The 26509-nt window shown below is 35.5% G+C and overlaps 1 protein-coding gene across 1 annotated transcript in view; it reads right to left on the reverse strand.

Annotated features, from left to right (window-relative positions):
• The window catches only part of LOC126004503 (desmocollin-3-like), a 51834-nt gene extending 27344 nt beyond the window's left edge, over positions 1–24490 (reverse strand). The window contains 8 exon segments of the mRNA XM_049770915.1: positions 82–216; positions 2171–2343; positions 5089–5203; positions 6848–7027; positions 17426–17542; positions 19633–19838; positions 21802–21886; positions 24485–24490. Coding sequence (XP_049626872.1) covers positions 82–216; positions 2171–2343; positions 5089–5203; positions 6848–7027; positions 17426–17542; positions 19633–19838; positions 21802–21886; positions 24485–24490 — 1017 coding nt within the window.
• Positions 24491–26509: the final 2019 nt, after the last annotated feature.

The following is a 26509-nucleotide window of genomic DNA, read 5'->3' on the forward strand; positions in this document are numbered from 1 at the left end:
ATAAAATAAAATAATAATAAATTAATTAATTAATTAATAAAAATAAATAAAAACAAAGTAGAAACAGTACTACATACTTACACTACTTTTTCTGAAAGTAGGTGGATTATCATTTGAATCTTTTACTTTTATAACACAAGTCGATGTAGTCATCAAACCAAAAAATTGGCCATCCATGTCCTGTACTTTCATTAGGAGTACGTACTTGTCTACAACCTGAAAATAAAGCAAATATTTTTGTTTGTTTTTTGTTTGGGGGGGGTTGAGGCCACACCCAGTGGTGCTCAGGGTCAATCCTGGCTCTGCACTCAGAGCACTTGCTCCTGGCAAGCTCAAAGGACCATATGGGATGCAGGAAATTGAACCGGGGTCTTTCACTGGACCGCTGCATGCAAGGTAAGTGCACTACCACTGTGCTATCTCTCTGGTCCCTAAAACAAATATTTTAACTAATTTTAAACCATTCACTTATACTTAAAATGATATTTAATTTGGCATTATTTTATGTTGTATATATCCATGCATTAATTTGATTTACTTAGTTGCATGGGTTTAGTTACAAAAGTCATACAAAGAATTTAGACTTAAAGACTATTTTTCAGTTCTTCTTTTAATTCTTTTTCTTTCAATTGATTTTCTATTTCTTTCTATTCCTCCCACAATCTTTATGTTATTTCACTATCTTCCACATTGGAAACCAACATTTCACTGTGAAATATTCCTCTTATAGAGTCTTAGAATCCTTTACTATTTTCTTTCTCTAAATGGGTTGTTTCTTTTTGTCACTTGTTCATTTCCTAGATTTTATTTGTATTCTTCTTCAACATCCTTCATTGGTTATTCTCAAAGATTCCCATATTTTCCCCAGAAAAATTAAATATGAAAACCTTGGTTTTCAAGTTATAGGCTTTATGTTGTATTATACTCTTTCCCTTTTTGTTTTTGGGCCATATTTAGCAATGCTCAAGGGTTATTACTGGCTCTGCTCTCAGCAAGAATTTATTGCAAACTCAATTAACCATATGGGATGTTAGGGATTGAAACCAGGTCAGCCACAGCAAGGCAAGTAGGCTATTCCACCAGTTGCTGTCCCTTAAATCTATTTTATCATTTATCCCCATTTATATTTCTTGTTCAGTTGTATTAATTCTCCAATTATGTTATTTTAGCCTTAATGGGAACCACTAATGTTTTCTTTTTTGTTTGTTTTGTTTTGTTTTGTTTTATCCTGTTTTTGAGCCACACCTGGCAGTGCTCAGGGGTCATTCCTGGCTCTGCACTCAGAAATAACTTTTGGAATCTCAGGAGACCTTATAGGATGCTGGGGATTGAACCTGGGCCTGTGGAAGGCAAACACCCTATACACTGTGCTATTGCTCCAGTCCCCCATTAGTGTTCTTTTAATAAACTTATTTTGTCCACATAAATTTGATTAATCAACTTCAGCTAAATGTAGGCTGACAAAATGTACAAAACAACAATAAAAATCATAGTCTTCTATAAGAAATGTTACTTCAGCTCAATCTTTCTATCATGTTTATTCTCTATTTATTATATAACATGTATACAGTCAAGAAAAAAATTACAAATATCTAATGAACTTATGTGTTTCTATTATGTATGAAGTGCTAAAGATTTTTAAATCAATCAACTTTCAAAACTATTTTTCTAATAAATATTAAAGAGTTATGTATTATTGATTAATGGGCAGAGCATGGTGCCATCTCATGAAATAAGCAAAACTAGTGATCCCACATAACCAACAAACCTTTACTGAGATATAATCAGAGTCACAAGTGAAAAATTAACATAATATTAAGTCACAACTTCTTCCTATAGAAATAGGTTCTGTTCCTATTCCTTTTCAACTCCAACTGACCTGTTATTATGTTTTGTATTTTCCTTTACATAAAAAATATAAATAACTTATACCAATAATGCATAAAAATAATTAATTTAAAAATAACTAACATGTCTAAGTATGTAACTCAGCGAGAGATCATACAGTTTGCGTAAATGAGTCCAGGGATTCTACCCCCAAAATTGCAACAGAAACTGCACACATTGTCACATACTAAAATAAAATTAAATTAGAAGTTGCTAAATTTCAGCAAAAGGGAGAGAGAAACAACCCACATTGAAAGAATTTCCTACGGAGTCTGAAATCTACCTCTCTGTCCATAGAATGAGAGACTGTGGCGATGACGCCTGTGCTAGGGTGCACGGAGAAGAGCCCTGGAGATCTCGGGGTCTGCTCCACGATACTATACTTGAGGCGTGTGTGCATTGTGTCTGGTTCATCTCTGTCTGTTGCACAGACTACTCCCACTGTAGTTCCTATATGTAAAAATAAAAATACATCTTTAATTTCAAGCATTCAAAATGTTTAGAAATACAGGGCTGGAGAGATAGCACAGCGGTAAGCCGTTTGCCTTGCATGCGGTGGACCCAGGAGGGAGCCGGTTCAATTCCCTGCATCCCATATGGTCCCCCTACCTGCCAGGGGCGATTTCTGAGTGCAGAGCCAGAAGTAAACCCTGAGCACTGCTGGGTGGCCCAACAACCAATCAATAAGTTAATAAATAAATAGTTAAAGTGAAAAAATGTTTAGTAATAAACGTAAATACACTGTACAATTTTTAGCAGTAATCATGCATGGAAACCCAATTTAAAACTGAATAGAAAGATATTCGATTCCTACAAAAGCATTCTACTTTTACATGATATAGACTAAACCTACCTCACAAAAATTATATGAAACACTTTGATGCTAAGATAAATGTGTACTTTTACTTTGCTCACAGTTTAACATTTCTGATAGTAGATTACTAAAAATGTATTAAGTGTGATTAAGAATTATTTTGACATATATTTCTAAACATCACAGAGAAATTTAGCTGCAAAGAATAATCATGACTCCTATACAAATCAGAGTTTTGAAAGCAATGTCTTTATTTAAGCACCATGGTTACAGAAATGTTCAAAATTTGGTTTCAATCACAGATGTACACCATCCTTCATCACTGCAACTTTCCCGCCGCTAAAGTCCTCAATTTTATTTAAACTTTTGAATGACTAAAAATCATTTGAATATAATTAGAGTCAGGTTGGTTATTTATTTTCCAGTTTCTTTTCTAAGATGATTTTTGTGAATCCTTAATATTCCTCATTGGCCATTTCTTTTTCATCAGTTTAAAATCTATCTCCCCACTGTCCCCACTTCCCACTTAATATTGAAGATGGGAGTTTATACTAATTATTATATGGTGAGAAATGATTCTAATTTTTCTTTAATTAGACCTATTAGAATTTTTTATCTGTCTAAGAAGTAAAAAATCTATACTGCTAAGTAATTTCATGTACCAAAAGTATATACAGATAATATTTTATACATTTAATAATAGCATTTCAATTCCCATAAAATTGAATCCAGAGACTTGTATATAAATCTATATATTATATAATCTTGTATATAAGGCTGACCTATGTAATAATAAACAGACCCATAGTTGACAAAATTTTGTCCAAAACCTACGTCTGTGTGTTAAAGCAAACTCAAGAAACATCTACTAGTTCAAAGCATTACAGTTTAAACCAGTTTGATCCTACCAACACAGGATGATTAGACTAGCCTAGTTAGTTTTAGTATTAAAGTGTTTGTCCTTGATTTTATCCTCTGTTACTAATAAAGCTAATGGAATCCTCAAGAGTTTGAAAACAGCTATTGTTTTTTGGGGAAAAAATATCAAAGTTACAAGCTTGTGAATTTAAACACGCTATTGGTCATCTAATGTAATTAACTTATTTTACAGGGTTGAGAACTCAAAGGGACTTTAAGAGTTCCCACAGTAAATTAATAGCATCTTGAATCAAAAACCAGATTTTCAGAACTCGAAAAACAGTGATTTTACCTTTTAATTGGACTATGTGAGTCATAGTGGTTAACATCTATGACATTAAATTATCAAAGCACATATGAAAGGAAGCAGCAGATATAATCAGGTAGTGAAGATCTAAGTAACTAGTACAAATCTTAATAAGTCTAAAGGACTTATATGAGTTCCCACAGTATATAATAGCAGATCCTAAATTAAAAATTGGGTTACTTAAGGGACCAGAGATAGTACCGTGGGCCAGGCTCTTTCCTTGCATGGGATGGAATCAATCCCTGGCATCCCCTACGGTTCGCCAAAAGTGAGTGAATGGTCAAAAGTAAACCCTGACCTCTCTTGGGTGGCCCCCAGAAATAAAACTAGATTTACCTAAATTCAAAAATAACAACTTTCCATCCTTAACTGAACCATGAGAGTAGGAGCCAAGTTAACAAATCTTAGTAAACAAGTTAGCAAAGCAATCCTTGAAGATTAAATCTATTTACTTTCAACTATAATATGAATTAATTTAAACTTAATTTTCCATGTTTTGATAATGAAGGAAGTCCTAGTTCCATTTTTTTGCCACAAAGATCTCTCAGTATTGCCAGGAGTGGTTCCCAGAAAAAAAAAACCCTAATTTCAGAAGAATAGCAATAGTAAAAAGGTAAGGTGCTTGCTTTCATGTAACCAAACTGAATTCAATATAGGCACCACATATCGTCCCCCCGATCTACAGGATTGATCCTTGAGTGTAAAGCCAGGACTAAGTATTGAGCATACACAAGTGTGACCTAAAACCAAAATAGAACGTATTTTCTATAAATGCATTCATCACATGCATAAATGAAACCAATTAAGTAAATATATTTATTTTAGTTTTGTTATACATAATGCCAAAATATCCTCCTTGAAGGGAAAAATGATAAACTCACTCAGCGGTGAAATGAAATAAATTAAGCCAGCTAAATATGCAAAAAAAATTAACAAAAGCTATTTTCCGTTATTAAAAAAAGTTTTGTAGTGGAATCGCCACAAACTCCTATAGTAATATGTAAGCTACATATTGATTGAATTTGATATACTTAAAATGTATTCTGAAAAGAAGATACCAGTATAGGGCCACCATAGGAATAATTATCTTGCTTTCATAAGAAAATGTACAAAATTTATTTAGCGTAATGTAATTTACTCTTAAAAAGTTGACTCACCATATCTACTACTTCTGGAACTTCAAATTTATAAAGTCTCTGGTGAAAATAGGTTTAATTGTCATTTTCATCCTCTATTCTTATAGGCAGTGGGAGAGGTAAATCTGCTGAATACCCCATCTTGAGTTGGAGGCATAGGCATTAGCTGCAAAACAAGGAGAATTCAGTTCAGTTGTAATTTAAAAAGATATTCCTAGTAGAAGATAATGTTAAGCTTTATTTTTTAAATTATTTTCAGTAAAAATAAGGCAATTATCATCAATTTATATGATGTTTGGAGCCATAAATTAATTCTCTTCAGGACTTACTTCTCCTCTATGCTCAAGGATTACATCTGCCAATTATTTCTTAAGAATTGAGCATCAGTCATGCAAGGTAAGTACTACCCCTGGCCCTATCAGTCTCCAGATCTCTAACATTTTAATCATCAATGGTCAATGGGGAAATAAAGAGCAATGAGTACTTAGTAGAAATGACAATAATAAAAATAAAAATATAGATATTACAATAAATCTAATAAATGTTTATTAGGATAAAAGATTCAAATGTTATACACATAAAAGAAATTTTGTTTTGGTTTTTTGGCCACACCCATGTGATGCTTAAGGGTTACTCCTGCTATGCGCTCAGAAATTGGCCCTGGCTTGGGGGGACCATATGGGACGCCGAGTGAGTCTAACCGCGTCCTGATCCTTGGCAATGCACTTGCAAGGCAGACACCTTACCTCTAGCATTACCTCGCCGGACCCATATACACATAAAAATTTACATACGGTACACTTAAAGTCACTCTAATGAGGAAAATTCTTATATGTAATCTAAACAAAAGAATTGTGCCAGATATTGCCAACATCAAGTCCTTTACATATTTTACTCCATAGATACATATTTCCACATTACTAATTAATTAAAGTGAATGCAATTCCAAATGCCATTATTTTTTGTGCATTTTGGTTAGTAAGACATTGTAGGCTAGATTAAAACTTTTCTAGAGATAAGTAAAAAATGTGATATGTTGGACATAATATTTGTTCATTCAGCATCTATATTATAAGAAGAATTCCTCTTTTTCCTTGAGGAATCATTCATTATGCACAACAGAGATGATGGCATGACGCAAAACATTAACTATGTTTTATAAAAAGTTGTGTTTTTCCCCATTGTTTATAAAATAGCTCTATCGGGCCCAGAGAGATAGCACAGTGGCGTTTGTCTTGCAAGCAGCTGATCCAGGACCAAAGGTGTTTGGTTCGAATCCCGGTGTCCCATATGGTCCCCTGTGCCTGCCAGGAACTATTTCTGAGCAGACAGCCAGGAGTAACCCCTGAGCAATGCCGGGTGTGGCCCAAAAACAAAAAACAAAAAACAATAAAATAGCTCTATCATAATGCTAAATTATTAATCAATTTGGTGTTCTTTTTATTTTAGTTTTAAGACATTGTTAGAGAATCATACACATAGAAATAAGATAACAAACAGAATAGAAAAGGGAGAAGGACTCTTATAGTAAAGTGTGGTCATATATTGGAAAGAAAAATTGTATCAGGACCAATCAGAGAAATACTATCTCATAATTAAAATAATTTCCCAGATAAGTGACGAAATTAGATTTCAAGTATGAACAAGTACACTGCTTTACTTTGATTTACAAACATATAGAAAAAGAGCTTAAGTACTTTGAAATATTATTTTCTTTTATTTTAAGATACCCACTTAGAAGATAATATAAAAATAAAGGAATCAGAAGAAAGGTATTTCATCTACAGCTTCCTATCTATAAAATCTTACATCAAAAACACCATATTCTTCACGATCCACAGGTTGAGTACAGAACAGATTCCCAGTGTCTCTTTCAATGTAAAATAAGTTTAAAGGCTCTTGATCAACTCCACGCCCACTTATTGAGTAGAAGATGGTATAATTTTGTGCTGCATCAGATTGAACCTAAAAGAGAACAATATGTTTAAATTTTTTGTTGAGATGCTATTTTTAGAAGTTCAAGCAATTTTTAAAGATATGGAGTTGATGAAATATCAATCATATATTTATTTTATCAACAATAGTAGTGAACAAAATTTTAAGGCTACTCAACCTTAAGAACAACAATTCAATATAAATGACTTTCATAAAAATCTAATGAAAAACAACAAAGCAAACTAATTATGTGTCAGTAATAGAAAAGAAGAATAACACCCATTGTTAGCAGGGATGAGACAGACTTTCATATCCTTGTGAAAGAAATGCAAAGTTGCTGTTTTTTAGAGAAGAAAAGTAACAAAGATGAAAAAAATGAACTATGAGAACAAATCAGGTAAGATTTTTCTTAGTGGGCTCCCTGTGTGTGACACCAGGCGGGGAAAATCCGCAAAAGTACACCGGCCCAGTGGGGCTCAGCTGTGAAAGACTGTGAGTGTGACCTGTCTATGTCTGTCTACTGTCCTCTTGCGTGAAACTCTTGCGAGTGGGGCAAAAAGAGCCTCCAGAAACCTCGCTCGCCCAGACGCCATTTTCAGGGAGGGACTTCAGAGCATAAAAACCGGCTAACCTTTGCAAAAGCTGGCTCCCTGTGTGTGACACCAGGCGGGGAAAATCCGCAAAAGTACACCGGCCCAGTGGGGCTCAGCTGTGAAAGACTGTGAGTGTGACCTGTCTATGTCTGTCTACTGTCCTCTTGCGTGAAACTCTTGCGTGGGGCAAAAAGAGCCTCCAGAAACCTCGCTTGCCCAGACGCCATTTTCAGGGAGGGACTTCAGAGCATAAAAACCGGCTAACCTTTGCAAAAGCTGGCTCCCTGTGTGTGACACCAGGCGGGGAAAATCCGCGAGTGTACACCGGACCAGTGGGGCTCAGCTGTGAAAGACTGTGAGTGTGATCTGTCTATGTCTGTCTACTGTCCTCTTGCGTGAAACTCTTGCGAGTGGGGCAAAAAGAGCCTCCAGAAACCTCGCTTGCCCAGATGCCATTTTCAGGGAGGGACTTCAGAGCATAAAAACCGGCTAACCTTTGCAAAAGCTGGCTCCCTGTGTGTGACACCAGGCGGGGAAAATCCGCAAAAGTACACCGGCCCAGTGGGGCTCAGCTGTGAAAGACTGTGAGTGTGACCTGTCTATGTCTGTCTACTGTCCTCTTGCGTGAAACTCTTGCGAGTGGGGCAAAAAGAGCCTCCAGAAACCTCGCTTGCCCAGACGCCATTTTCAGGGAGGGACTTCAGAGCATAAAAACCGGCTAACCTTTGCAAAAGCTGGCTCCCTGTGTGTGACACCAGGCGGGGAAAATCCGCGAGTGTACACCGGCCCAGTGGGGCTCAGCTGTGAAAGACTGTGAGTGTGACCTGTCTATGTCTGTCTACTGTCCTCTTGCGTGAAACTCTTGCGAGTGGGGCAAAAAGAGCCTCCAGAAACCTCGCTTGCCCAGACGCCATTTTCAGGGAGGGAATTCAGAGCATAAAAACCGGCTAACCTTTGCAAAAGCTGGCTCCCTGTGTGTGACACCAGCGGGGAAAATCCGCAAAAGTACACCGGCCCAGTGGGGCTCAGCTGTGAAAGACTGTGAGTGTGACCTGTCTATGTCTGTCTACTGTCCTCTTGCGTGAAACTCTTGCGAGTGGGGCAAAAAGAGGCTCAGAGGAGCGCTCCGCTTCGCTACGCGGCCGTGCACTCTTTCTAAGGAAAGAACTCCATTGCAACAAGAAGGAAAAATCACACTAAGAACAGCGCTATATCACAGAAGCAAACATTTCTCTCTGGACTGTCTTCTCTGTTGCATGCTCGGGCCTAAGATTTGTCCCAGTGTGAGGCTTCATCCACGGAGGACTCCCCTCCCTTAGAGGCAAGTCAGCCCATCCAGAAAGGGAGGAGCCAGAGGAGTGTGCTGCCTACATCATAGAGACAATGAATACCACTACAACACGTAGAAAAACCCACAATAAAAGTGTGACAATGGGGAAACAACGCAGGCCAGCATCAGACATAGAGAATGAAGATGACAATTCTGAGGACCAGATAATGACTGAACAACTAATCAACCTCTCAGATAAGAACTTTAGACTAGCAATATGGAAGGTGCTCAACAGACTCCAAGAAACCATGGATCGAGTTGAACAGAACACTAATAAGAACCAAGAAAATATGAAGACAGAAATGACAAAACTCCAAACTGAAATAACATGTCAACTAACAGGACTGAAAAAGTTAGTAAACGAAGTGAATGACAAAATGGATAAGCTCTGGGACAGGGTATCAGAAGCTGAGAATAGACTTGGTGCTGTGGAAGATGAGATACATAACAATTCCATACAGCAGGAGAGATTGGACAAAAAACTTAAAGCAAATGAGCAGACAATGGAAAAATTAGTCAAAGAATGGGAAGAGATGAAAATAGAAGTCTATGATAAGATCAACAGAAACAACTTAAGAATCATTGGAGTCCCAGAGACCCAGGAAGAAAATGTCCAGGAAGAATCAATGGTCAAGAACATCATTAAAGAGAAACTTCCAGAGCTAAAGTATATATGTGATCAAATCCTGCATGCCCGAAGAGTACCAACCAAAAGAGACCCCAGAAAAACCACCCCAAGACACATCCTAGTCACAATGACAAATCCCACAGATAGAGACAGAATTCTGAAAACAGCAAGATCAAAAGGGGAAATCATGTTCAAGCAAGCTTCCCTGAGATTTACAGCAGACCTGTCACCAGAAACGCTCAATGCCAGAAAGCAGTGGTGGGATATTGTGACAAGACTGAATGAAATGAATGCTTCACCCAGAATACTATACCCAGCAAAACTCACTTTCCGGTTTGATGGAAGAATACATGGTTTCACAGACAAAAAACAGCTCAGAAACTTCACAGACACAAAACCAGTCTTAAGAGAAAAACTGAAAGACCTAATCTAAGACAAGACTACCCAAAAGACACACCAAATTTTGAAATAAAGATGGCGTTAAATCCCAGGACAATTCTTTCTCTCAACGTCAATGGACTAAATGCACCAGTTAAGAGACACAGAGTGGCTAAATGGATCAAAAAACTCAATCCAACCTTCTGCTGCCTACAAGAAACGCACCTGAATAGTCAGAACAAACATAGACTCAAAATAAAAGGCTGGAGAAAAGTTATCCAAGCAAACAACACCCATAAAAAAGCTGGAGTGGCCATACTAATATCAGATAATGCAAACTTTATACTCAGGAAGGTTGAAAGGGACAAAGACGGACATTTTATATTAATCAAGGGGTACGTAGAGCAGGAAGAATTCACTCTCCTAAACATATATGCACCGAATGAGGGGCCAGGAAAACATTTAATACAACTGTTGACAAATCTGAAAAATAATATCAAAAACAACACAATAATTGTGGGGGACCTTAACACGGCTTTGTCAACACTGGACAGGTCAACCAGACTGAAACCCAACAAGAATATACTAGACCTGAGGAGAGAAATGGAAGAAAGAGGCCTAGTGGATATATATAGGACTCTCCATCCCCAGAAACCTGGATACACATTCTTCTCCAATGTACATGGGACATTCTCCAGGATAGACTACATGCTGGCACATAAAACATACCTCCATAAGATCAAGAGAATAGAAATTTTGCAGACTACCTTCGCTGACCACAAGGCTCTGAAATTATTTGTGAACTCCAAAGGGACTCAGAAGAAACACTTTAACACCTGGAAGTTAAACAGCCTCATGCTCAATAACCAGTGGGTCCGAGATGAAATCAAGGAGGAAATCAAAAGTTTCCTGGAAACAAATGACAATAAAGACACAAACTCTCAGAACTTATGGGACACAGCAAAAGCAGTACTGAGAGGAAAATTTATAGCTTTGCAAGCACACATCAGGAAGGAAGAAGGAGCTTACCTGAGTAGCTTAATGACACAGCTAATAGAACTAGAAAATGCTCAACAAAAGGACCCAAGAATAGGAAGACAGAAGGAAATAACAAAGCTGAGAGCAGAAATCAACGAAGTGGAAACTCAAAAAACAATCCGAAAGATCAACGAAAGCAGAAGTTGGTTCTTTGAAAAAATAAACAAGATTGATAGACCACTGGCAAACCTAACAAAGAAAGAGAGAGAGAGAAATTTGATAACTCGTATCAGGAATGAAAAAGGAGAGATCACTACTGATATGACAGAGATTCAAAGGGTAATCAGAAACTACTTTGAAAAACTCTACGCCACTAAAAATGAGAACCTGGAAGAAATGGATAAATTCTTGGACTCTTATAATCTTCCACGTTTGAAGGAAGAGGATGTAGCATATCTAAACACCCCCATCACCATTGATGAAATTAAAACAGTAATCAAATGTCTGCCGAAAAACAAAAGCCCAGGTCCAGATGGATTCACTAATGAATTCTATCAAACTTTCCAAGAGGAACTACTGCCAATCTTGGCAAGACTCTTTCATGAAATTGAACAAACAGAAACACTTCCAAATAGCTTTTATGAAGCCAACATCACCTTGATACCTAAACCAGACAGGGACGCTACCAAAAAAGAAAATTACAGACCAATATCACTGATGAATGCAGATGCAAAGATCCTCAACAAAATCCTGCAAATAGGATTCAATGCCTCGTTAAGAAGATCATCCACTACGATCAAGTAGGTTTCATCTCAGGAATGCAAGGCTGGTTTAACATCCGTAAATCTATCAACATAATACACAACATCAATAACAAGAAAAATAAAAACCACATGATCATATCAATAGATGCAGAGAAAGCATTTGATAAGGTCCAACACCCATTCTTGATCAAAACTCTCAGCAAGATGGGAATGGAGGGAACCTTTCTCAATATAGTGAAGGCCATCTACCACAAGCCAGTGGCAAATATTATCCTCAATGGAGAAAAACTGAAAGCCTTCCCTCTAAATTCTGGCACAAGACAAGGCTGTCCTCTCTCACCACTCCTATTCAACATAGCACTGGAAGTACTTGCTATAGCGATTAGGCAAGAAAAGGATATCAAGGGAATCCAGATAGGAAAGGAAGAAGTCAAGCTCTCACTGTTTGCAGATGACATGATACTCTACTTAGAAAACCCTAAAGACTCTATCAAAAAGCTTCTAGAAACAATAGACTCATATAGCAAGGTGGCAGGCTACAAAATTAACAGACAAAAATCAATGGCCTTTCTATATACCAATAGTAATAAGGATGAAATGGACATTAAGAAAACAACCCCATTCACAATAGTACCACACAAACTCAAATATCTTGGAATCAACTTGACTAAATATGTGAAGGACCTATACAAAGAAAACTATAAAACTCTGCTCCAAGAAATAAGAGAGGACACACGGAAATGGAAACACATACCCTGCTCATGGATTGGCAGGATTAACATCATCAAAATGTCAATACTCCCCAAGGCATTATACAGATTTAATGCCATCCCTCTAAAGATACCCATGACATTCTTCAAAGAAGTGGATCAGACACTTTTGAAATTCATTTGGAACAATAAACACCCTCAAATAGCTAAAGCAATCATTGGGAAAAAGAATATGGGAGGAATTACTTTTCCCAACTTTAAACTGTACTACAAAGCAACAATTATCAAAACAGCATGGTATTGGAATAAGGATAGGTCCTCAGATCAGTGGAATAGGCTTGAATACTCAGAAAATGTTCCCCAGAGATACAACCATCTAATTTTTGATAAAGAAGCAGGAAATCCTAAATGGAGCAGGGAAAGCCTCTTCAACAAGTGGTGTTGGCACAATTGGATAGCCACTTGCAAAAAATTAAACTTAGACCCCCAGCTAACATCATGTACGAAGGTAAAATCCAAATGGATTAAAGACCTTGATATCAGCCCCAAAACCATAAGATATATAGAACAGCACATAGGCAAAACACTCCAGGACATTACAGGCATCTTCAAGGAGGAAACTGCACTCTCCAAGCAAGTGAAAGCAGAGATTAACAGATGGGAATATATTAAGCTGAGAAGCTTCTGCACCTCAAAGGAAATAGTGCCCAGGATACAAGAGCCACCCACTGAGTGGGAGAAACTATTCACCCAATACCCATCAGATAAGGGGCTAATCTCCAAAATATACAAGGCACTGACAGAACTTTACAAGAAAAAAACATCTAACCCCATCAAAAATGGGGAGAAGAAATGAACAGACACTTTGTCAAAGAAGAAATACGCATGGCCAAAAGACACATGAAAAAATGTTCCACATCACTAATCATCAGGGAGATGCAAATCAAAACAATGATGAGATACCACCTCACACCCCAGAGAATGGCACACATCACAAAGAATGAGAATAAATAGTGTTGGCGGGGATATGGAGAGAAAGGAACTCTTATCCACTGCTGGTGGGAATGCTGTCTAGTTCAACCTTTATGGAAAGCGATATGGAGATTCCTCCAAAAACTGGAAATCGAGCTCCCATACAATCCAGCTATACCACTCCTAGGAATATACCCTAGGAACACAAAAATACAATACAAAAACCCCTTCCTTACACCTATATTCATTGCAGCTCTATTTACCATAGCAAGACTCTGGAAACAACCAAGATGCCCTTCAATAGACGAATGGCTAAAGAAACTGTGGTACATATACACAATGGAATATTATGCAGCTGTCAGGAGAGATGAAGTCATGAAATTTTCCTATACATGGATGTACATGGAATCTATTATGCTGAGTGAAATAAGTCAGAGAGAGAGAGAAAAACGCAGAATGGTCTCACTCATCTATGGGTTTAAAGAAAAATGAAAGACACCCTTGTAATAATAATTTTCAGACACAAAAGAGAAAAGAGCTGGAAGTTCCAGCTCACCTCAGGAAGCTCACCACAAAGAGTGATGAGTTTAGTTAGAGAAATAACTACATTTTGAACTGTCCTAATATTGAGAATGTATGAGGGAAATGTAGAGCCTGTTTAGGGACAGCGGGGGTTGGGGGGGAGGAGGGAGATTTGGGACTTGGGTGATGGGAATGTTGCACTGGTGATGGGTGGTGTTCCTTTTATGACTGAAACCCAAACACAATCATGTATGTAATCAAGGTGTTTAAATAAAAAAAAATTAAAAAAAAAACAATTAAAAATCTTTATGAATATATTAAAAATATCACATGCATTTGTAACTATTGTGCTTAAGTAAGAAATTTATTTTAAAAAATAAAAAAAAAAAGATTTTTCTTAGTAAAGAAAACAGAAAATACAAAAGGATCAGTCTAGGGTTGTAGCTGCAGTGTTCAGACTCCAGCAGGGAAGTCACTGATATCCAGAAAGCAATGGTGGAGGCAGACTAGAAATGTGTAATAGGACCTCACAAATAGTTCCAAGGATGGTAACATTTCCTTATAATTAGATAGAGTATTGGAAATTTTTGATAGAAATTAACCACATATAACACGTAAAGGAACGATTCTTGATGTTCTGCTAAAACTAGATTTGGGTGGGTGAAAGGGAGATGTAGGAAGACTAAGCAGGAACTTATTGCAAATTTAGAGAAATCACTACATTGAGAATGTAGTATCATAACAATGTGAATGAATGAGGGAGGTAGACAGCCTGTCTAGAATACAGGTGGGGGTGGGATGGGGAGGAGGGAGATTTAGGACACTGGTGATAGAATGTGGCACTGGTGAAGGGGGGGGTCTTTACATGACAGAAACCCAACTACAATCATATTTGTAATCAAGGTGTTTAAATAAAGACAATAATAAAAATGGAAATAGACTTAAAATACAATAATTTTTTTTTTTTGTGGTTTTTGGGTCACACCCGGCAGCACTCAGGGGTTATTCCTGGTTCCATGCTCAGAAATTGCTCCTGGCAGGCACGGGGGACCATATGGGACACCGGGATTCGAACTGATGACCTCCTGCATGAAAGGCAAACACCTTACCTCCATGCTATCTCTCCGGGCCCAGAATACAATAAATTTTTTAAAAGGTGAAAAAAAGAAAGAAAGTTACTGCAAATAATCATGGAAAAGCTAATGACTGATTAGATTAGCAATGTGGCAGCAGAGATGGGTAGAACTAATTAAATTTTGTACACATTTGAAAACAAATCCATCAGGATCTGCCAATGAATTTGATATGTGGTACAAAGAAGTAAAGGATGATACTATGTCAGTGGTCAGCTGTATCCCCGACATCTATTCTGCCTATTGACCTAAGTATTAGATTTTGAAGATGGGTACATAAATGCTTTTTCTTGTTTTCCAGATTCAGCTGCTTCAGGTAAGCATTCAATTTTCATCTAAGTAGTACTGTCAGTGAGGTTGTCTGAACTGAAAATATAAAATTTTAAGTTTTGAATGTATTAACCATCCTTAGAGCTCTGAGGAAAATAAGGTTATTGAGAGAGTTAATATAAATAATAAACAATGCTCATGATGTATGTCATAGAGCAAAAACTTAGGGACTGAATTGGGTTGTTGTGAGAGTATATAGAAAAGTAAATAACCAGAAAAACATATAAAGATACATTTTTAAGGAGAAAAGTGCAAACGCTTTAAAACGAAGTATCATCTGTTCAACTTCAATTATACAAAATGGTTTGTGATCATACCTCATCCATGCTTAAAATACAAGACAAACAAGAAAAATAAAATCAATACCAGACTATATAGAAAAATCTAAGTATAAAAGACAACAAAAAGATTATCAAAATATAAATAAGTAGAGCACAGGTCACATTATTTGCATTGGTATACTGTATTTGCCAGCGTATGAGACGACTTTTGAAATGAAAAAAAGTCAACCTAAAGTCCGGGTTCGTCTTATACGCCAAATATATCCCGAAAACATTTCAACATGCCGCTAAACGAAAATTGTCTGAATATTGCCACAAAACGAATTTTCCAACTCGATCCTGCACCAATTACTGCCAGGCTGCTCGGACTGCCTCTCTAACTCAGCCAATCCAAGTAGGCTTTTTGATGCATGCAAATTAGACAATGTTGCACCAATCACTGCCACTGCTCGGCTCGGACCGCCTCTCTAACTCAGCCAATCCAAGCAGGCTTTTGATGCATGCAAATTAGACAATGTTCTGGACCGAATCTACACTGTCAAAAGCCTGCTCAAAGGGGCCAGAGTCAGAGAGGAAGTCTATTACAGTAGAACCTTTGAACCTTTGCTTGTTGTGATTGACTCATTGTGGTACATGAGCACAGGAACACAGGCAGCCCAGGAACATTCTGTCTGATACAGCGAATATAGGCCTAAACCTATGTTCTAACTGCAAAATTAGGGGGTCATCTTATACGTCCAGTCGTCTTATATACCGGCAAATAAGGTACTCACCACATAATAGAAATTCAAGAAAGAAAAGGCAAGCACCATAGCCCAATGTCAGTAACTGTTTTCATTCTCCATATTTCATTTGTCACCTAATAGAAAAGAAGCCTAATAGAACTTAAAACCTTTTCTTTGGGGGTGTTAAGCACTTTTATATAAGCACTTATATAAGCACTTTTATTATGAGTTAACACCTATCTTATTCTTGTACTAACCTCCCTTTTCCTCCCTGCCATACAAAGGAAAACAACTAAGCAATCCTTGCAGAAGTCATGCTCACCTACTTACTTCTGCACACCGAAACCTACCGCTGCTTTCACAATTTACCTGCAGGGCCCTTTCCTATCCTTCCAGACTTAACACAAAAGTCTCTTCCTACATTGTTTTATATCATAGTTCATCTCAAAATTTAATACTCGTCTCATGAATCCAGGAGTCATCTTGGACTGTAATTGTTTCATTCTTTCTTTCTTATTAGGCTGATTAACTACAAGTGAGCTTTGGTTATGGATACATTATTTCTACCTAAAAACTTAGAGCAGAGCCTTCACAAGATATATTTGTGCAGGAACTATCTGCTAAATGGCCAAATAAACCAAAGAACACTATTTAATGGCTGTAGACTTCTCTTATTTACTTTTTCTTTTTTTTTTCTTTTTGGGCCACACCCTGTGATGCTCAGGGGTTACTTTTTAGTGATATGGATAAATTATTTCTATCTAAAAACTTAGAGCAGAGCCTTCACAAGATATATTTGTGCAGGAACTATCTGCTAAATGGCCAAATAAAACAAAGAACACTATTTAATGGCTGTAGACTTCTCTTATTTACTTTTTTTTTCTTTTTCTTTTTGGGCCACACCCTGTGATGCTCAGGGGTTACTTTTTAGTGATTTTTCTTTTTCTCATAGTACTTACTTATATTGCACTTTATAAACATCATCAATCAGTTTATATTTAAAATGTTAATGAGCTGTTAAGCCTGAACAAAACAGATTCTGGAAAAATTAAAACACCCCTACTCAGAAGAATGTAAAACTTACTTGTTGAAGAAAGAGAGGAAAAGGGCCCAAGGAATTCTCCAGCATTGAACAGGGAATAGGAGCCCATCTCTTGGTGCGTCTGAGAACAGTTTCTTTAGTGTGTCTTTTTCTGAGTGCCTGAATTTAGAGAATGAAATAACAAAGAAAGAAAAGTGTCACAGCTTACTTTGTTTGGAAAGAGTGGGAGGTCCATAAAGCTAATACTTCCCCTCACATTTTATTCTAAAGTTGACTCAAAATTGATTAAAGACCTCATGACAATAATCTATAAAACACATTGAAGAAAAAGAAAAAACACTACAAGGTACAGACCTCTGAGATGTGTTTGATGATTTGACCCATTGGCAAATACAGAAAAATAACTTTAAAGAGAGATTATATAAAACTTTAAAAAATCTAAATGGAATAGAAACAAATTAAAGTAAAAAAGCCTATTAGAAGGAAAAAATATTTGCACCTAATAGACCAAATAAAGTATTACTTCCAAGATATATACAGCACAAATCTCAATAACAACAACAAAAAACAAAAACACCAATAAATGGCATGAGGAGATGAACTAAAAACTTCCTAAAGAAGACATTCAGACAGCCAGTAGGCATATAAAGAAGTTTATCATCACTTATAAGAGAAACGCAAATCCAAATGACAAGGAAATACCATTTCACATTAGTGAGAATGCCATATATCAAAAATACTAGAAACAGTGTTGGCAGAGATGTGGTGAAAGAAAATCCTCATTTCTTGTTGCTGAGAATGTTATCTGGTTCACCCTTTATGGAAAATGCATAGATAGATATAGATAGATAGATAGATAGATAGATAGATAGATAGATATAGATAGATAGATAGATAGATAGATAATGTCTCAAATTTATATGTATATACATATATACATACAATATATGTCTCAAGTATATCTCAATTCTTACTTAATAAAATTTCCACATGATACAGTGATTCTTCTTCTTGGCATCTACCCTCAGTATACAAAACCTAATTTTATTTATTTTGTTTCTTGGGCCACATCTAGTGTCACTCAAAAAAAATGAGGTTGTCTTAAAAATCTCCACGTTGAAACTTAATACTTGATCATTAAGACTTTTTAGGATATAAGTTTTATAAAGGAGCTTATTCAAATTATAAAGTTTCTCTAAATAAAAGGTTTTGTTTTATATATAGCTTTCTAAAAGTGGTCATACTTTTAAGTATATTACAGTTCGGTTACCATACTAGCCAGTGAAGTCTGTAGAACATTTTTTATTATTTTTAAATATATATAATATTATTTTCATGTATAGCAAGAGGCCTATTTTATTTCCTGAAAAGAAATTAATAAGTTTTTTAAAGTTTTAAAAACACACCAGGGTTACTCAAGGTTAATCCTACTCTATGCTCAGGAATCTGCCTAGTTGGGTTCAGAGAACCATAAAGAATGCTGGGAAGTGACCCTGAGTTGACCACATGCTAGGGAAGCTCTGTGTTATCTGTATTATATCTCCAGCCTCAATAAACATTTTATAAAATATTTATCATGGTACTAAATCAGTTTTGTCACTAATATATTAGATGATTAGTTAAAATTTACTATAAATATTTAATTATTTGTGACTGATTTCGTAGCAGTATTTCTCTTGATGTGTAATCTAATATTGCAGTCAATAACCTTGGACGATAATCAATTCCAGGTCCTGCATACTCTTACTCATATATATGATAATATTCATATATATGTGCTAAAAATTTTAGCATTTGAAAACAACCTCATCACTGTGAATTACTACTCATATTAACTTAACATACCTAATCTGACTACAGGTAAAATAAAACTGGACAAAAAATGACTTCATGCCTTGAAACAGTTGCACATATTTGTTTATAATAATTAAAAATCCAGTATTAGATTTATAGTATAGTGGGTAGAGTGCTTGCTTTACACATGAGTAGTTAGTACCCATTAGAACTGATGTCTGAGCTAAGTCAGAAGTAAAAACTGAACATCTCTCCAAAAAATATTCAAATGCTAATAAAGGGGTAAATAAGGTAATGTGGGACACAGGATCAGAAAAAGGACTTCACATAGGAGATGTTTTTAGATTAAAGAAACATGAAAGATGGTGGAGAGTTTTTTTTACTTTAGTAGTTTTAACAATTTTTAATGAAAACATTTAATGAAAAGAAAAAAATGCATGAACATATTGATATACTTTGCCCAGCTTCTGATGTTCCAAAAACACGGTAATCTCTTTCTGTGTCTGTTTCTTCATGTCAGAAAGCCATATGGTGAATGATCTTTTCTCATCAGACAAAACAACAGCATTGGCTGTGTAGACTGAGCCATCTTTTAGGACTCTGAAATCAGGATCACTGGACTGGATGAGGTCAGCAGACCGGAGACATTTATTCAAATTAACTGCAAACAAAATTTTATAATTTGTAAGTTGAAGCACATGCAAAACTAAAAATAAATGTTAAAATAATTTATACAATCATCAAAATCATGACGTGAGATGAAATAAGTCACTTTGCATTTACCAGCTATCTTAACCACTCTTCACATGTGTTAAAATTTGCATGGTTTCGGTTAAGAAATAATCATTTCCTACTCTTTACTTGTTTTATATAACAGATGTCAAGCTTCTGTAGAGCTTATTAAAGTGATGTTCCCATAAAGCAGGAACATATGTAGCTCATCATCATGAGATGATGAGCTACATACAGCCACATAGACCTAAATAAACAAATAAGTGTTTACTAACAATTAAATCCAAATTCTTTAAATTGCACCTATATTCAACTAGAAATAACATAGATGAGCCGAAAGAATGAAGTATGAGTAAAGAAAATTGCCAAACTTAAAGGAATCAATCTTTGAATTCTTCCCATTGACCTTTCTCTATTATACAACCTACCCATCTAAGATCCCTGCCAAAACTCTAACTTCAGTCTCCAGTCTTTGCCTGAAAATATGCTCTCCGTAATAGATATTAAAATATAAGTATCAATATAAGAGGTTTTAAATATCAATAGTATAAAATCAACTTCATTTTCAATTATTCCAATAGAAAACAAACTTACAAATTGACTTAAGTAAATTTCCAAAGGATTCATGTCATCCAAAAGTTATATAGTTCATTTAATGTTATACAAATATGTCACAAAAAAATTAAAAAATTAAAAAAATATTAAGTCAGGGAGATAGAAATAAACTTGTCTTGAATGTTGCAAACCCAGTTTTGATCCCTGCACTGAAAATGGTTCTGTGATCCATATGAGACGTGACCCCTGAGCACAGAACTAGGTGTAAATCTTGCTGGGTATGACTAAAAAATTGAAAAAAATTATTATACAGTATGAACATTTTTATTAATGACAAAGTATTTTCCATCTTTATTTAACAGGATGATGACCTGTATCACTATATAAATAAACAAATATATAAATAAATTTTACAGATGCTTCTTTCTTCCTGTCCATAGAAATAAAAATGACATTTACATTAACTAGAAATGTGACATTCTGTTAAAATGTGCAATTGATATCTCTGGATAAATTTTATCCCTTTATTTAAAAAAAAGCAAAACTGTGGTGCTGTCCAATATCCCCTGGACCATAAAAAAAAATCTATCTAGGTAGTGCTTCTTAGCTACTGTGAAAGGTTGGGTTTTCCACTTTTCTCAGTGAGAAAATGACTGATTAATTTCAATTTTTAAGAATGACTCATGGCATTGTTATAAATACAGCTATAATACTGATTAAAAAAACTCAACTTTGATTTTTCTGTAGATCTTTAATGCTTAGAATCCTAGAGTAATACAAAAATACAAAAGTAATCTACATGTAAAATTTTTTGTCTCTTTTTTTAACCACACCCGGCGATGCTCAGGGGCTATTCCTAGCTTTGCTCAGGACACCTTCCTGGCATGCTCAGGAGGCCATTTGGGATGCCGGTGACCAAACTCAGGTCAAGTGTGTGTGAGACAAGCACTACCCGCTGTTCTATCGCTCTGGTCTCTGTACATGTAATTTTTAATGAAAATTTTAACACTTCCAAAACATATGACTTCACAAATAGAGTAAATATTTGCAATCAAATCCATCCAAAGTTCAGTGAAATAATAGAACAAAAATAAATACCTATCCTGAATTGTATGTAATTATAATAGATTATTTAATTTAATATAATATAATATAATATAATATAATATAATATAATATAATATAATATAATATAATATAATATAATATATAATATAATATAATATAATATAAATATAATATAATTTACATGTTTATAAAAGGCAAAAATGAAATATCTGCTCTTTGCACTGTAGGTAAATTAAACTTCTAATTTTAATAAACATGATATTTCTTACCTTTGCCAATCATTTTCTCTGCCTCCAGTTTAGAAGGTATATTAAATGTCACAAGTTTGCATGCTTCACGAGCAAAACTGAAGACCTAGAATTAAAAAAAAAGTCATAGTAGCATATTATTTAGACTGACGAATATTCATTTATACAAAATTTTTTACGAGAATTTATTTTATTTTCTAAGAAATTTTTATTTATTACTTTAATAAACTGTACATTAGTTTTAAAGCCAAAGATAGTCTACATTCTCTTTATTGTTCACAATATAATCTTGAAAACCAGCTATCATAAAATAATATTTTACTTAGAAATGTAAAATTATTTTAGTAAGATATTTTCAATAAAAATAAAAATCATTTTTAAGACAGATGGAGCAATGGTACAGAGATTAATGCTTCTTGCCTTCCAAGTTAACTATTGTTTAATCTTTAGCACTGCATGTTACTCCTCATGAACTGACCACAAGCAATGATTCATAAACAAGCATTGCCAGGTATGGCACAGTATTCCCCAAATAATTTCCTAATTTCCTTTCTTCCTTTTTCTTTCCTTTCTTCTTTCTTTCCTTTCTTCTTTCTTTCCTTTCTTTTCTTCTTTCTTTTTCCTTCTTTCATGCCCCCTTCCTACATCCCTCCCTCCCTCCCTTCCTCCCTCCCTCCCTTCCTTCCTTCTTCCCACCCTCCCTCCCTTCCTTCCTTCTTCCCACCCTCCCTCCTTCCTCCTTTTCTTCCTTCCTTCCTTCCTTCCATCCTTCCTTCCTTCCTTCCTTCTTCCTTCCTTCCTTCCTTCCTTCCTCCTTCCTTTCCTTCTTTCTTTCTTTCTTTCTTTTTTTCTTTTTCTTTCTTTTTCTTTCTTTCTTTCTTTTCTTTTTCTCTTTCTTTCTTTTTCTTCTTTTCTTCTTTCTCTTTCTCTTTCTTTCTTCTTTCTCTTTCTTTTTTCTTTCTTCTTTCTTTCTTTCTTTCGTTCTTTCGTACTCTCTTCTTTCTCTTTCTTTCTTTCTTCCTTTCTTCTTCATTCCTTCTTCCTTCCTTCTTTCTTCTTTCTTTCTTTCTTCTCTCTCTTTCTTTCTCTTCTTTCTTTCTTTCTTTTTCTCTCTCTTTCCTTCTCTTTCTTCTTTTTTCTCTTTCTTTGTTTCTTTCTTTCTTACTTTCTTTCTCTCTGTCTTTCTTTCTTTTTCTTCTTTTTCTTTCTTTCTTTTTCTTCTTTCTTTTTCTTTTTTCTTCTCTTTCTTTCTTTCTTTTTCTTTTTTCTTTTCTTTCTTCTTTCTTTTTTCTTTTCTTCTTTTCTTTCTTCATTTCTTTCTTTCTTTTTTTCGTTCTTTCTTTCTTTCTTTCTTTCGTTCTTTCTCTCTTTCTTCTTTCTTCTTTCGTACTCTCTTCTTTCTCTTTCCTTTCTTCCTTCCTTCTTCCTTCATTCCTTCTTCCTTCCTTCCCCTTCCTTCTTTTCTTTTCTCTCTCTTTCTTTCTTTCTTTTTCTCTCTCTCTTTCTCTGGTCTCTTTCTTTCTTTACTTTTCTTTCTCTGTCTCTTTCTTTCTTTCTCTTTCTCTTTCTTTCTTCTTTCTTTCTTTCTTTTGTTTCTTCTTTTTTCTTTTCTTTCTTTCTTTTTTCTTTCCTTCCTTCTCTCTTTCTTTCTTTCTTTTTCCTTTCCTTCCTTCCTTCCTTCTTTCTTTCTCTTTCATTCTTCCTTCCTTCCTTCCTTTCTTTCCTTCCTTCCTTCCTTCATTCTTTCTTTCTTTCTTTCTTTCTTTCTTTCTTTTCTTTCTTTCTTTCTTTCTTTCTTTCTTTTCTTTCTTTTCTTTTTCTTTCTTTCTTTCATTTCTTTCTTCCTTTCAGCATTGTGGTTACAAACATGTTTATAGTTGGCTCCAGTCATAAAATAAGCACATCCCTACATGAGTGCAACTTTTTACTCACCAATGTCCCCCATTTTCCTCCTTTTCCATCCCTTGTCCTTCTTCTGGAAAGGCATTCTTTCTCTCTTCTCTCTTCCTCCTCCTCCTCTCCCTCTCCCTCCTCTCTCTCTCTCTCCTCTCTCTCTCTCTCTCAGTATTATTGTCATGGTGATTGTTAGTGTAGTTATTTTGCTAACTTTACTCACTACTCTTTGTGGTAAGCTTCAGATCATGGGCTGGTCCTTTCAAACCTCACCTCTATTGTCTCTGGGAATTATTACCAAACTGTTTCTTTTTTTTTTTTTCTCTTAAATTCCACAGGTGAGTGAGACTATTCTATGTCTATCTCTCTCCCTTTGGTTAACGTGAAAAAAGAAACGAATCAGTGATTTTATTAATGGCTAATAAAATAAATAAAAATTTAAAAATTAAAAAGAATTAAATATATTATCTGAAATAAAATATTTAAAATGTAAATAACTATAAATATCAGGCTGAGAAACTAAGAACACTAAAGATTTGATCCCCCATTTTTAATTTCATGTTTTTTAATAACTTTGCTTTTCCCAATACCTTCCTAAATGCCAGATAATATTGTTTTCTAAGTCATTCCTTCCTAATCCTTGATTGTGTTTTTTTGTTTGTTTGTTTTGTTTTTTGGGGTCACACTCGGCAGTGCTCAGGGTTTACTCTGGCTTCTATGCTTAGAATCGCTCCTGGCAGGCACGGGGGGACCATATGGGATGCCAGCATTCGAACCACCGTCCTTCTGCATGCAAGGCAAAACGTCTTACCTCCATGTTATCCTCTCCCGATACCCATTTGAGTTATATATTATATATATAGAATTTGACTTCCTTGAGTGAGAGAAGTAGAATGCCTGTCTCAAATATAGGCAAGAGGGGGGGTGGGGGAGAAGGGAGATGGGGGGCATGAGGGGGTGGGAATGTTGCACTGGTAAAAGGAATGTTTTTTTTTTTATGACCTGAAACCCCAACTACAATCATGTTTGCAATCATAGGTCTTTAGATAAAGATATTATTTTTAAAAAGAATTGACTTCGTTTTCATCTATACACTGAATTTGAACTCCAAGTTAGAGTAATACCTTCACATGTTAGCCTTGTAGTTTCATACAGTTGACCACAGGCTTCTTTCTACTCCATATATATTAACTAAGGAACTTCATGAAAGTTCGTTGCACACTGATTAAAGCTTGCAGACATTTCATTGCTAACTTCAGGGAAAAATTAAAATAATTATGTTGATGACAGATGAGTAGTTAAATGGAATATTTTTATAGCACAAAGAGTAATTTTAGAATGCAAAAAGACCTCAAGTTGAAGCTAAGAAACATTTGAAGTACAGAATGATATGCTGAAGCTCTTTGACTATTATAATACTGTATCACTAGCATGCCATGCCGTCTATATCACCATGCAAGCTAATGCCACTTCATGTGTTCCATGGAATTGATGACATTTCATGTCTGTTACTTGATATTAAAACTATGTCAAAAGAAAATTTATACTTGGATATCCCCTTTTGTTCTTTTTATTTTAAAATGAGATAGCACTTACCAGTTTGTCATCACCAGGAGCTTCAGTATTTGACACAATGAGATTTTGCTGGGCTAAATCATCTGGAAATACTGCTGTTTTTTTCAGTGCTCTGAGTGGCACTACAGACTATTGTAAATAAGATACCTGAAGCATGAGACTAAGAAATTCAGCTTATTTTAAAAATGGGAAGTTATGAATTTCAGGTGACTAATCAAAGACAGTTTTCAAGAAAACACAAACATGGTGGCCTATGTCAATGCATACAACAGAATCAGATTTGCCACTGTTTGATTTCCGTACTAAATTTCATTTTCAAGCTGAGATAATACAAGTATAAAAAATAAAATCACCTGCAATATAATAATTACTTATATTGAATAGAATATGGAAAAGTGGGCCCGGAGAGATAGCACAGTGGCGTGTGCCTTGCAAGCAGCCAATTCAGGACCAAAGGTGGTTGGTTCGAATCCTGGTGTCCCATATGGTTACCCATGCCTGCCAGGAGCTATTTCTAAGCAGACAGCCAGGAGTAACCCCTGAGCAGCGCAGGGTGTGGGCCAAAAAACAAACAAAAAAAAGAATATGGAAAATTATATTTCTTTTTTAAAACTGGTGGGTTTTAATGGTATTATCCTTTCTTTTAACAACCTATAGTTAATTTGTTACATAGATAAAATTCTCTCTATATACACTGAAGAACGAGAATTATGCGATAAACCTGACAATGTTTGTTCCTAAAAACATATGTAAAACTATACTCTAAAAATTATCTTCAGTCAAGGGTTTTGTATTTATTTAATTTATATTTGGGGGCCGCACATCTGACAGTGTTCCAGGACATAATGCTGCCCTTGCATTCAGCGATCACTTCTGGCAGGCTCTGGATCAAAAGTGGTGTTAGGATCTAATAATATGGTACATCTGTGTGCACTCTAACTAATGTGCTATCTCTCCATCCCAAGGGACACTATTAAAAACCAAAAAACTAAATCCCTTCTCAACCTAAGTTTTACCACTAGACTGTATATGGTCCCCTGAACACTACCAGAAATGACCTTTGAGCTGAGTCAGGAATAAACCCAGAGTACCACCCAGGTGATTCAAAAACAATCAAACAGAAACATTTCAACCCAATTCCTTGGGCAAGAGTTTAAACACTGACATTTTGTTGCTGTTGTTCGGAGGCTACCACATTGTTCCTAATGTCATATCAGAAGTAACAAATGTTGGCATAAGAGATATAGACAGGAAATGCAGA

Source organism: Suncus etruscus, chromosome 3 (genome assembly GCF_024139225.1).
Source record: "Suncus etruscus isolate mSunEtr1 chromosome 3, mSunEtr1.pri.cur, whole genome shotgun sequence".
Lineage (NCBI taxonomy): Eukaryota > Metazoa > Chordata > Mammalia > Eulipotyphla > Soricidae > Suncus > Suncus etruscus.